Source organism: Varroa jacobsoni, unplaced genomic scaffold (genome assembly GCF_002532875.2).
Source record: "Varroa jacobsoni isolate VJ856 unplaced genomic scaffold, vjacob_1.0 scaffold_1142, whole genome shotgun sequence".
Lineage (NCBI taxonomy): Eukaryota > Metazoa > Arthropoda > Arachnida > Mesostigmata > Varroidae > Varroa > Varroa jacobsoni.
The window spans coordinates 320654-335186 of record NW_019214044.1 but is presented as its reverse complement, the minus strand read 5'-3'; the positions used below and the strand labels follow the sequence as shown (position 1 = coordinate 335186).

The 14533-nt window shown below is 40.4% G+C and overlaps 1 protein-coding gene across 1 annotated transcript; it reads right to left on the bottom strand.

The window, feature by feature from the left end:
* Positions 1-6085: 6085 nt before the first annotated feature.
* On the bottom strand, positions 6086-14450 carry pck (Claudin superfamily protein pickel). Its single transcript, XM_022844983.2, has 4 exons — positions 13714-14450; positions 10602-10769; positions 9588-9804; positions 6086-8516 (listed from the first exon to the last, which is right to left on the bottom strand). Exons 1-4 carry the CDS (start codon positions 14018-14020, stop codon positions 8510-8512), a joined length of 699 nt encoding a protein of 232 aa, XP_022700718.1. The 5' UTR covers positions 14021-14450; the 3' UTR covers positions 6086-8509.
* Positions 14451-14533: the final 83 nt, after the last annotated feature.

The window sequence follows — 14533 nt, the reverse complement described above, 5'->3', positions numbered from 1 at the left end:
TCTTCGTTTATTTAGCCAGGATATGTGATACAAAAACAAATATGCGATATACAATATGAAGAAGATTTACAACAGTCAGAGTGTTACGATTTTAAGGGGAAAAAGGGAGTCTGAGAGCTCTGAAGCAGACCCGTTACGAAGGTACTTCGCATCGCTAGAACTCTTTTACCGATAGTACGGTTCTAAAGTGCTTTTGCTAGTAAAACCCACTTAAAAAACGAAGCTATGCATGGTTTATGATGCGTATCGTATGAGGCATTGAGACGGACGGCGATCGAATGAATTACGGAAAGGTCAGTTCGGGGAAAGCTATAGCGACACGCACCGGCAAGAAATTAGACTTTTAGCTTAGCGTATTTTAGCCGAGTTAATTATTAACTAATTATAAACATTATGTCTTGTATAATAAATGATATTTTCTTCCAGCAGATATAGACTAATCGAAATCTCACTCGATCAATACGCAGAGCTGTTCATTTAAAAATATGCATGCTTTTCCAAACTGTATCAATTTCATAATACATATCCTAGTAGACAGATGTGCACCCAATGTACCATTCAGTGGACTCCCACGCTACGAGACTTGGGATTACGATTACATTATGGGATGCTTTAGTCGTTGCCATGATAAATGAAAAAAGTGCCACAGCAGAAGCGATCAGAACCTCTATTTCTGGATTAAAAATATTCCTAATAGAGACAAGCAGGCTTCGGCTATCAATAGATCTAGCTTCGTCAAAGCAGTACCGAGCATTTGCTTCGTTCACGTGATGCGGTAGCGAGGTCTGCGTGTGTTGTCTAAATGTATGGTACATGTTAAAGTGGTCTGAATAATGAATAAGTTGATGGTTTTCCCGCTTGATATGTGCTTGTATTGGGGTGGTCCTTATTCGCTTCGAGCAATATGGCGATAGTGATACGTTCGTATACGAAATATAGATAGTCTTCCAATGCCAGGCTAGAACTGTTTATCCGGCGTCAAACGCTTTTGATACAAGCTAGCTAATTTGTATCGTTGACACATTTACGGCCAATACGCGAAGATTCGAGATTGTCACTACGATATCAAATCAATACATATATAGATAATATTTACCCTATTTTAGATGTACGTACGCTCTTTATAGAATAAAGAGATGCGCCCAGACGGTCGGCTGGCCCCTTAGAGGGCTTGGGGCCAGTTTACGCGGGCCAGATTCAATTCAGTTACTATGCTAAAATTTTTACTTGAATATACGGCATTTTTCGTTAGCAGGGGAAGGCCTGTAAAAGCATTGTTTCATATTTCGCAGTTTTTTCTAAGATTTTTCTTTAGCATCTGCATGGCACGAATGAATGAGCACCGCAGGACTCATTAAGGATGCCTGAATTAATTTTATATTGATTCGTATTACGAAATTGTAGACTATGTGATCCATACAACCCTTTTTTTTTTTTTTTTTCACTCGTTACGAAAACAGTTCGATGATTTAAATATCTCTTTGACAATAAGATACCGAATTCGAGTTACTGTCATTACTACAAGAAACACATCTTTACCTTTAGAGACGATAGATGTTTCGATATAAATATATCAGCACGTAAACGGTTGGCGCCAAATGATATATTTAGGAATATTCCACAGACAATGAACCACTACAAAAATGCCGTGTATAACTGTGGTAATTAATGGCAGTATACACTGGTGTTTTAGTGTTTGGTGGCCAACTGGAGGGCCGCTGCGTAGGCTTCTATTCGGACCAATTTGTTTTTTGAAATATTGCGCCTTTTTTTTCTAAGTATGATTGTCTGAGGTACGTAGCTAGCTAGCTAGCTGGCAAAAAGACTACGTTGCACAGTCAAATCTAGAAGGCGACGAGTGAGATGAATTTATTGATCAGAGGTGAATGGCTGCTTCAGTGTGTGGCGTTAACGGCACAAAGCTTTGCTTCACTTGAATAGATTTCTGAGTAAATTTATGATACCTGTCGCCAGAGTGTCATGATACTACAACATGGATCCGTTGTTTGCTGCGCTCGCTGTCAGCGTGCTAGATAAACACTCTAAAGCAACTCGCCGTTCTATCCAAAGTTAAGCTTTCCTACATATGTTCCACATCGTTATTTTTCCATAACAAAAGAACATTTCCTATAAGTTTGGCTCTACGATTACATGGCAACTCAGAGACGAAATCGTGCGTAATCTTCAGTGAGCGTTCGGCAGAATACGAAACACAGGACGTCTCTGATGAATGGCTGATATTGTCAACAATATAAATGATACACACAGACGATAGTTCGATAACAACACGCACACGCTCAGCTGACTTTGGCATTTTTCGTTTCGTCGACGAATGAGTACCCGTACAAATTGTCGGATTCATCAGCTCCGCTGCATAGATCTCAGTGGCGTGATGAACGGGGTTTTCGACGGTTGGAACGGGCCGTCAGGCGTATTTATGGGCTCACGAAGGTGGCTGGAAAGCTCGCACCGGCCAAACACCTAGGAGATGATCATTTTGTAGATTTACATAGGTATATTTCTGCTATGGAAGGTTAAACATCGTCAGTGTAAATACGTACAGTGTGATTAGAATGGCTCCGCATATGGTAGGCTAAGTATGATGTGTTAGGTAAATACTCTTGTCTTTTGTGACAACTGTTGTGAGGGGAGCAGTCCAGCTATCTTCTGAACTATTGTTGACGATTCTCACAGATGCCAACGCTTCAGTTACTAATGAGCGGTCGTAAAGGGCATATTTATATTAGAGGTTTCTGAAACAAGTTCTGCATGTGGATGGGGAAATCAAACATCGGGATTACGTTTCCTCAGCTTGCGCCTAGGTGCGGAGCTGGAAGAAGAGCGAAACATTCTACGCCGTTGTCCCTAATCCTACAAGATAATTATTCGCAGAGATGGGGCAAGTCCTTTTTGTCTCAACAATCAGAATAGATTTCGACGAACGAAGCCTTGTGAATCAAACAGGATTAGTTTTTAGGGCCAATTAAAAGGCACGAAAGTTCGCACATTGGCGTGTTTTGCCTAAAATAGAGAATGCCATGGTACGCGAGTCAATTGGCTAGCCACTATTAGAAATTTAAGTTATCTTCTTTTTATTAGGAACAAGTTTTAGTGGCAGTTAGTACTAAGTACCTACGAAAATCTCATTTGTATTATGTCTTAAAGACCTCTTTTCTCTGTTTGAGTTTACAAATGACTTACAATGGGCAGTTCAAGTAAGTTTTCCCTCACGGTATGTATGCCACACAGTAAATACAGGTCATAGTCCCCTTCGCTTGCCTGCATGAACATACAGCCTAAACTTACGAGCCATGCCGGCAGTTAGCCTGGTTCTGATAAACGTAACTAGTAGCAACCATATTCCCCCGGAGAATAAAAAGTTCCGTCATCTGTAAAACGCTCCGTAAGTAAGTACATTTATACTATAAATAGAATTTTCAATTTAATTTTATAAGATATTTTCGAACGCACTTGACGATGGATTGAATTCGAAGATACCCAATATATTATCTTTTGCCTAACGAAGCCCATCAAATTAGCCGCCTGGATTATCATATGGGATGCTCCCAGTTTGCCAATTTAGGCCGATTTACAAAAGGCACATGAACAGATGAATGACCGTGATAGCAGAAGTTAAAATTAATCAACTTACTCAACTTATTTTAACGTCAATCTTGTTATGACTGTATTTGATAAGGTTGTATAATCTACATTCTCTTGGAAAATTAGGCATCGGAGAACGTCTGTGAGTAACATTCTATCTGTTTATAGCGTCTGAGTTACGCTGTCTGCTATAGATTGGCGTTTACGTTTTGAACTTTTGGAAAATTCTCCGAGTAGCTTGTGCCGCCTACGTTTTCGGTATCCCTCTCACCTGGTGATTATTTAGGCTAGAGACCGCGGAAATCGTATACTATCGCTGCAAACGGCCAGTTTATAGAACCCAACAATATTAAGTCAATCGTTATCGTAGCCAGTCGTTATCTTTCCAGGTAAATAAGCGCAGATTTAGAGACGCCGGCGTATTCACACATTGCGTAATGGCAAAATCTGACCGCAGATTACGAGCGGCGAGTCTGCAAAGACGAATGAGTGCGCCTTAATTGAGAAGTCCCTTCATACACTAGCGTCTTTATTATAGGGATAATTATGGTGATGATAATAATAACACAAATAAGAAGAAGAAGAAGAAGAAAAAGCGACCTGCGATCATCAGCTAGCTAAAGTATTGAAAAGTATAGGGCATATGCATACGCTCGTGAATTGTTCGTCTGGAACAGCAACAAAAAATACTTTCGAATTAAACTTTTTACCCATGGTCGGCCGCTTATCGTGTCGGAGTTTATATTGCACTCGAAACTAATACAAATAAATGAGAAAGCAGTTCTGCGAGTGCTCCAGGCCAAACTTGGCCGCTGCAGCCACACACAGGACTTTGCTAGAAACAGGGAGGTCACTTTTACGTATCCAGCTCTTGTCTAATGTCTCTTTGTCCTCTTTGGGAACAGTCTACAAAGCGTTGCCCAGGCGTATTCCGTGTGTCGATCCTCAGCCCGAGTGGAGGCCAGTTCGCTGCCGTGCCTCGCGAACTTTGTATCGATGCAATGAAACCTAGATCTAGCTCCCCGAGATTGGGCTTGCCTTCACAGTTGGAAATAACTGTTAGCGATTCCAATGTATCAGTCATCGATTACGTGAACACGATTCGGGGTAATATAAACGGTGGTAACGGTGGGGGTTCACCCACCAAAAAGCTAGAGTCCTTCTACGTGCCTAGTGACGATTTTGTGAGCTGGGAACAATAGAATTTTGGAGCTCGTGTGTCGTTCTCTATCGCTGTTATTAGGCACACGAAGTCGTCTTCACTGTAACAGAAAAGTTCCTGGGATCAGCTAATGCCAGAAGACGTCGAACAGTCACATATCGAAGGCGCGTGTGTTTTTTTTTATTATGTTATATTAATAGTTTGATATATCAGTAGTAGTTACATTTTGGGCAGTCACATCGAATTGCAAAATGGAAATTTCGGGTTTACACTCGAATTATCAAAGTTACCGGTGTTCGCCACTTATAAAAATACAGCAGCTGATCGAACCGGGGTTAGGCGATTACAGGATGGTATCAAACGTGAGCGCTGTGATGATCGTCAGTGACCCGTTTTCGGTATCATCAGCTTCCCGCACCTTTGGAAAGGTTTTGGCTACATATGTGCTTCGTGCAGAATGGTAGAATGCATTACGTTACGGTTTACTATTAGAGAAATATCGGATAATGGTTTCCTAAAGCATACTGATTTCAAAAGATAATTCTATATAGCATTTTGATAATGTTGAAACTTATTAGCCAGTTGGTCCGTCTGAGTACGCTACAAGGTCTGTAGTTGCATGGATTTTGCTAAAAAAAAATTTCCAGTCGCTCACAACTTTCGCATCTCAGATTATCTCTAGGATTATTATTGAATACAGAGGGCATATCTAATCCATACAGCTCAGCACTGGATATGTAAAAAATGACGTAACTTCCAATTAGGTTTACTTCTAATGCTTTACTCCTATGCTGGAAGTATCCGAGGTGGATGAATAGTGTCTGCTGTTGTTTCAACCGAAGACGTTTTGACCATCTAAAACATGTTATTGATGAACAGAAACGAGCCAGCGATATGTAACGTATCGTGGATGTATTTCTGCTGTAGAGTATATATGGCCTCAATAGGGGTGTTTGTCAACTGTGGAAAAATAGTGGGCAACTAAAGCTTTGGTGCAAATGTCCCGTATCTTACGTCGCTAAGCATTATCTATCATTACTGAGCATTCTCGGGGACGGTTGAATCTCAATATGAAATGAAGCGTGTCTACGTCTGAATCTAGATTACTTCGCGTGTTTCTTAGTTTGTTGGTCAAACGCGTCGCTTTTACACCGTCACGTGACAGAATTTATTCTGTCAATACGGACGAAACTTACAAATAACAATGACTCACGTTATATATTACAGACAATTTGATCACCCTGATAGAGGATGTCGGGTGGAACATTGATCTAGCCCTTGGTCCCTATTTTACTGGCAAAAGATAGAGAACATCGAGCGTTCGATTCTCGTTGTTTTTTATTCTAAATTTCCTCGTTCACAGGTCTAGAATAGATTCGTCAAGTGTACAATGCATATCCTTTTTAATATTTTTTCCCTCTGCGGTATCAAGGCTGTGCGCAACTACTACTGGTTCAGTCTTTCTGACGCATTTTTTTGTTTTTTTTTTTTTATCAATGCACCATTTTTCGCCTTCATGGTTTATCTGATATCCTAATCTAGCTCAAAATACTCGTATCGACTGCAAAAAGACGAATTTCTTGTTTACATGACGTTATGCAGGAAGTGCGCATCTTATAGATTTCTTCCTGCAATATTTTAAGTAGAGGTTTCCAGTAATGATCAATCAACATTTCATCTACTTATGAAATAGATGCTCGTATATTTGCAGTCATCCTCGCCATTTGCATCAAATCGGCCGATTTTTCCATTTCTTGCCACTGTGTGTATATATATAAATATATAGCTGCTTTGTATGCGAACGATGTATAAGAATACATTAATAGTTTCTTCTTATAAAGTTGATAAATATTGAATAAAAAAGAAAAATAATCATTTTTCCATATAAAACGCTATTATGAGAACATATATAGAACCACACCCCTTTTTGCTTTAATTCTTCAAAATGAGCCTCAAAGTGTATTATGTTGTTCTTCGCGTTCGTCGTTCGTGCGTCTATTTCCAAACGGATACAGGCCACCATCCCTTAGAGGACACCTCGTATCACTTTCTTTTTCAATCGTTACCCCCCCCCCCCCTGTTCCAGTGTAAAAAGTATAGATGTAATTGTTTGCGGCCGTAGTACAATGTAAGATTGAAAATTGTAGTCATTGTTTTACCACTGTGGAATATAAACTCTATATTACTATGCCATTTTCACTTATCACGACTGTCTGCTTATATGTATATTTAATACTAAACCAAAAACTAAAGTGCGATAGAAATAGATACATCTATCCATGCTGCGACGTTCCCCAAAACGTTTACGGCCTGCCAGCGTGTTAGATGAGAGAATACTGTATTTTCTGTGAACACGTTTTCTTCAGCTCAGCGTGGCAACGACGGGATCAATCCGGTTATGTTATTCACTCATACAACACAATAAATGCATATTGTTAGAGGTCGCACCCCTCATATCTTCGCGCTTCGGACGGTGCCTCGTCATTTCAGCTTCAGTTGTACTACAGAGTTACAACACGGCACTGTATCGTTGAGTAAGTGCTATCGGGTCGCACACATTTTGTAGTGAGAAGTTCGAAGATTTCAGAGGCACATAATGGTCAATAGGATACGAAGTTCCACGGGTAAGAAAACTCGAACTAGTATTACTCACCTAATTTTAATTAAATCCTATAGGTAAAAGAAGGAAGGGGTATTCGACGCCATATTCTCGGGTTGCTGCTATAAGACTAGTTGACATAATATATAAATAAACGTACATAATACGGTTATGCCAAAAATAATGGATTACCACTAGTAGAGCTGGTTTATATCATCACTATGATTTACGGGCTGATTTCTATGATGTAAAACGAGGCATGCCTAAGAGACGTTTGCATCAGCAAGGGTTCTTGAAAGCGGGCTTACTTGGGTCTGCATAATACAAGGTGGGCGCTCATGTTCTTCCATGCCCGTTTTCAAGATAATTGATAGCCATGCTTACCACGGCTAGTATGCCATGGCCTCGTCGAAGGGTCCCGGTCACATGAGAGCTTTCATGTACTACAGTGTTGTGAGGACGGGCGAAACAATCACACACGGCTAGTTTTAGCAATATTGATGTATATATTTACGTCGTGGTAAATTTTGGTTGTTATTGTTTTTTGTTGCAATGGAGATAGCCGCTTAGGATGACTTATTGTCTAATTCGACCCTACTTTTAAGTATCGGTAATACGCATTTGACGGAAGACATTTCAATATTTCCAACTAGTGTAAAATTCTGGATTGTCTTAATCACTGACCCACTCTACGTAACCGGTTTGCTATTTGTTTTCGGTAGACCTTATAAATAAGAGAAGTGATCTTGTCTTTTTTAAAGGCGTCTCGCTGCTACCAAGGTAAACTTGTATTGTACTACTAGAGTATTTACTCAGTCGTCAACAGCTTTCATGTTAAATGGTCATTTTTAAAAAAATGTGTACTATAATGTGATTATAAAATACTTCACATATAAAAGTCGGCAACGTCGTTGTGTTAAATTGTCAATTGAAAAAAGGACAATAGTCCTGAAAGTTGGCTGGGAAAATTATTTTCATGTTTGTTCCTTAGCCTTGGCCGGGGCTGTTTGTAATTTTGTACCGGCAAAATATGGATTCGCCGCTTATTCTTGTGCACGTGTGTGCACCTTATGTTGTGTTTCCATTGATGACAGTTAAAGGCCGTAGTAAGCTTCTTGTCTCCTGTTTCGTAGTTGTTTCTTGGCTTAATACCTGTAAAATTAGTATCGACGGCGTTGATTAGGTAACAGGTCAAAAAACGTTGTGCAGGCATACTTGCTAAGCCAGATATCGGTAGATTTGATTTCAACTGAATGCCATGACCATCAGAGCTGGTGCAGGGGTCAAAGTTAGGCCAGCCTTTTTTGTGTGTCCTTTTCACAATGGCTCATAATAACATTAACACGTATTATATATAAAGGTGTAATAAGAATCTAGCACAGGACATTTGAAATCAGCTCTGCAATTAGAAATCTAAATAAAGCCTTTATATCTGGTTATATGAGCATTTCTAGAAAAATTAAATATCTTCATTTTACATTACTGTTGGTCTGATAAATGGATATCAATGTATATATTATATTAACAATTTAAAAAGTATCCGACATTTAGCGTACCTTACACCTTTTGTTTATTAGACAACAGTAACTCTGAAACGTTAAGAGTTAATTTTTAGAGCGTGCAGATACACCTATATTGTTTACTTGATTTAGAATCGCTTAATGATTACATCGAGGACGGGCACCGATCAGCGAGGTGACTATATATTGAAACACACATCAACCCTTTTTTACCAACCCGAACATGCAAGCCTACTATTTTAGATCTAGTTCTCGTGCGGAATCTATATCGAGCATAAACACTGAACATTTCCTCATCTAACCCAGAGTAAGTTCACGGCTACCCGTCCTCAACCCAAGGTCACTGCAATTTTCTTCTATTGAAGCAATCGTTACTGCTCTAGGGCACCTTTTCTCATGCAGCTCCTCAACCAGTTGGTTTAGTAAACCCACATACTTGCCTGGATTATTCCAATGTACATGTCTATACTATCCCATCAGCCTGTTTTAGCAGTTCGATCATACACCTTGAAAAGCTCTGATTCAGTTATCGATACCCTACCAGCCAACGGTTGATGTCTCATACCTTAGAGCCAGCTACCGAATGCACCGCCTTGCCTACGTCCATCCCAATCGCAGGACGACGAATCAACTTTGTACTGAGTAGTCTCTGATCGTAAATCTCTTGGTGAATGAACTTATCAACAAAAAAATAGTTGATTACCTCATAGGCTCCCCACGGGGCTGCATATTGTATACGAGATTGTTGTCCCTTCTCCGACGTTCTTTTGAGTTGAACGCTTCCTTTAGTAGCATACACGCCGTGAATGCATGGAAAAACATGGCGATTACGGCAAATGCGTAGCCCCAGCCCAGGTGATTAAAGTTCGGATACAGCAGCCAATATCTGCTAAAGGCCATACCCCCGAAGACTGAAACACCTAAAATGAAAATCCACACGAAATAACATGGGTATAATGGCCTTTTCCATGCGTCATACAACAGTTTTATTCTAACGGATGTTTCGATGTCGTATTCAAAGCGAGCGTATGTTATATTTACTGCTATTTCGTTGTGTCGTCTTACCAAAACAACGTATCGCACGTTTCATACTGTGACCATGTACATAGATGGCTCGTGCGAATAATACTACAAGGAACCTGTTTCTGTTAAATGGTATCGCCACCAAGGCTTAAAGTTTAACAAGATGAAAGAGACGTTGGTAATTAACAGTGAATTAAGCATTACGTTATCTATCTCTACATACAAACATACTACACGAGGATCGTTTAAACGATGAGCGATAACCTTGGCAAGTACCGAGCCAGCTTGAGGATCACAATCAAACCTACCTAATGACCCGATTTCATTGCGGTAGTTGTAATTGAGATAATGTAAGCGAGATAACTATGGAGACGGAACGCGCCCCTCTTTGATGCAAACGAAAGACACAGGCCAGAGTTGACATGGCATGATTGCTGCGTCAAACTTTGCCACATAATGACTAGCTTATGTAGTATAAAGTATACTAGTAATCTATTTTTTCTAGGTACTAGCGGAAATTTGTCTGCGCCAAACCAGGCGAGTCGTAATCGTTGAACACCAAAACATTCTCGACATATGTTCTGACAAGCTCTGAGTAACAGTACCGTTGTACACTCAGCTGTCGTATCAACTGACTAAATGCGCAATCAGTTACTAATCTATCAAATAGCAAAAATATATATATAAAGCCTACCGAGAAACAGCAACAGGGCGGTGAGTGCCTCGAGGACGAAGGCCGCTGTCAGGATGACGATCTCGTATCGCAAAAGGTATCTCATTAGAAGTATACTTAGAACGATTAACGCTGTCAATTCAAACATGAGACCAAGTGTCAGCATCGCTTGCGTAAACATAAACCAGCCTATGGACGAAATAAAGAAAAAAAGAGCATTTTTAACTTTTAGTCGGCCTAATAGTTCCATTTTATTGTTAGGATACGCCTCCTATACATCCGGGACGGGAATTTAAGGATGATTTAACTTTGAACACAGATTATCCTTGCCGAAATACGTTATTCTAGGTATAAACATACTACAATTTTAACGATGTAGAACGTATTAATAATGTAATATTGGACCGTGATGCGCATTTTCTTATAATAATAATAATAGGAATAGTGCTAATTATATAAGATTCCTGTACGCCAGAAGCGGTCCTACGATTGACGACTAGCGCGCGACTATATTTGAGCCCCTCAGGTATATCGGTAGGCAAGTTTACACCCGATCACTTACTTCAGTGTTGACGTTGCGCCCCAACAGTCCGCTCTCTAGTTCGCAGCGATAGCGAGCGTTCGATATCTAGCGACGGCAACATAACGAAAGAGATTCACTAATAGTTCTACTTGAGTCAATTTGCATAAGCTTTTTCGTACGTAATTACGTACAAGCAGTTTACGTGAGCGTTTCCTTAAAAAATCCGTTCCCTAATCAAACGTCACGGATCAATCAGTCTGTCGTAAATGGGAGGTGCCAACAATGCGAACGCTATGCAGTCGACAGTTCAATGACAGTCAATGGATCTTGTGTTTGTGACGCCATAGATCACGATCAGCCATCGGGTCACGCGTCGATACCAACCGGACAGGTAGTCGCGGGCAGGTTAATTCACTGGCGTAACATTTCTGACTGGATTAATAGAACTACGATAATTGTTGTAAGAAATAGAGGTCTAGCCAGGTTGGCAGCATTGTCGTAGCAAACGTGTTCATAGTTCGGAGTCGTGATCCTGCACCAAACCCACGCTTTTGCAATGGGCATGCCAAGCCCTACGAGCCCAGGAAAAAGTTGTCTTGAGACTCTCATTATTTCCATCGGACCTTCCGCAAAGGACCTATCACAACCAATGGCTGTGTAGTATAGTTTCATATGGCTGCTTGGCGTTTATTGAGGTAGATCTACACCTTTCAGATAAAGGCGCCAATCTGGATACAACTTCATATAGAATCAATATATTTATAATATTTAAATGCATTGTAAATATATCGACTGAATGTTCAGCTAAGCTAAGGAAGTGTTATGCTAAACGTGTTTTAGTTTTTCGTCTATTGGTATCTTGGTTGTCTGTTTGAACAAGGCCAATTCGCCGGTATTTACTCAACAGGAACGAGAAACCCATGCTAGGGAAATTATTTTTTTGAGTGGAGTTCAGGTTTGTTGTTTCAGATGCAATCACCTTTTTAGCGTTCGTACGTGCGTCTGAAAGACCAATGAACAGACGTTCAAAATGCCGTCCTATTTTTTTTTGGAACAAAGAAGTATTCCAAATAGAAATTCAACTAGATTAGTGCAGTCTTAGAAATATAATAAAGGTCAATTTTAAAAAAATTCCATGTTATTATTATTTGTCGCATGAAGGCTTATTTACTTAGATAGGTGAGTAAGCTTTCCAAGGTTCTCTTCGGTACATATACCTGAATGCATTGATTCGTTGTCTATCTAAAAGTTATTTTTAAAAATTAGACAAGGTTACCGTACATTTAAGTTAAATAAGAAGTTACCTTATAGTTGGTATTGTACCCCCTCACTTAAAAAACTATACAATCATTTCGTATTCATTCTGGGTCGAGACGACGTTTTCCCCTCAATAATGTGTCACGAGGCAATTTTCTGTATCTCACAACTTCCCATTTACTTTAATAGTGTGTAGCCGGTGCTAGTTTTAAGGATCAACTACATTCTAAAAAAACAATCGTCTTTAATCGTAAGCCAGATCTAAGGTGTCCTGCGTTTCCTTTTAAACAGTGACTGGAAAACATCTCACATACATCGTACGAGAAGACGCAGTATGGTTCCTGACATTGAACTTTTCTAGGTACTCGTTTTTTGAACTTAATGATGCCACATTGTCCTGGCTGGCTTGTCCTGTGTATGACTTTGTAGCCTACACACCTGTCTGTAACGAAAACTTAGTTTTTTTTTTTAAGTAACCTCTCTGTATTGTAATACAACCTAAAAACCTAGCTACATTTTATAACATTGAGCTAGGTGCATGCTGTGTATACATTAAACACATTATTATTATTATAATGTACAGGTTACGAATTTACCAGTGTCTCGTCCCGTCTCATGCTACACTTCAATAATGCCGTTTAAGCGATCGTCTAATTGCGAACAAAGGGATACCGTCCATTTTCGTAGCAGGCAAAAAGTATTCAGAAGAGATTACATCGGTGTCGCCGTATTGCAGAAATTACCGAGTACGATTACTGCAATACGGTTGTATGTATAACGACTTCAAATGCTTAGATTCTCTCGTTTTATGAAAACAATGGTTATTATAAGACTATAAGGGAATCAGAGTAAGGCCAGGATTTTTGCGCTGATCTGGGATAATGTAGCGTTTTTCTTGTTTGGTCAAATGTTTATTGCAGCTGATGAGGTGCTTCCATCAACATGCTATGTGTGACCAAGGCCTATGTGAGAGATGCAGTGAACCATGTTCGACAGAGTATCTGCTTTCGCCAATGGACAGACTAAGGTAACCTATCGAATCGATAGGGATATCGATGACTGGTGCTTAGGAGAAGACTAAGTTTGCGGCATTGTATCTGTGATTAAGAACTCGTTCTGAAATTCCTATCATTGGCGATCATTTCAGAAATGGCTTTGTTTCTTAGACCGTAGCAGAGCTATGCATAGAAACATTTAAAATATATAGATTTGGACTGACTTTAATGCTACTTCTGAACCGTTCAATCCCGTACCTCAATACGATCTCCTTATATATATATATATATATATAATAAACATAGATTCAATTACCCTTTCATACAAACCAATTATCACGAATACAACCATACGTACCTGGCATGAGCCAATCTCTGATGTTTTGGTAATAGTAACCATGTATCCAGTGACAACCATCAAACACTTCATCATACTGATACGGTGGATGCATGTACCGATTGAAGCATACCTCCCACAAGCCCAGTCGTATGAACTGGGTCTCGGACCGCGTTTCCCAGTACGACTCAAGCCAGTAAGGTGCGGCGTATGCAACAAGTAATACCAATGATGATATAAACGCCATCCACCCCGACGCAACCAAAAGGCAAGTTGGTCGCGGGTAGCGATCCGGCGGCCTCACGGAGGATACGGAAACTCTGTCCATCGTTTCGAATTTATCAGAACTGATCGACTCGCTCCCTGATTGAGTTCTGCTACCGTCGACTGTAAGCAAAGCTGGTGGGTTCGATCTCGAGATCGTTCAGAATACTAGATTTTGCCGAGCACCGCTGCATTCACTACTATTTTTACCACCACGACAAATACCACTTAAACCAAGAAGTTTGGATCGCGATTCAACGTCACCAATCCGAGTCGAAGAAATGGTCGTCAGGAGAATGCTTCTGATGTGGACACCTTCGCTGCGTTTGTTACCGCTGTTCGCGTTCGCGTCAGTGTCGTCGTTATTATTATTATTGTTGTGGTAACCGTTTCTGCTTTGACTCCTGTTGTTCTGCTTGTCTTCGTTGCGTCTGACGTTGGGGACGACGCTTGATGGCGGCAGAAGCGACGGTGATTTTGGAGCAGTTGGAGCGCCGATGCGACGTCCGCCGTCACCACCGTTGTGGGTTCCACACGTCGATATCGGCGGGAGAGGAGGTCGTCTATGGAAGCCTCC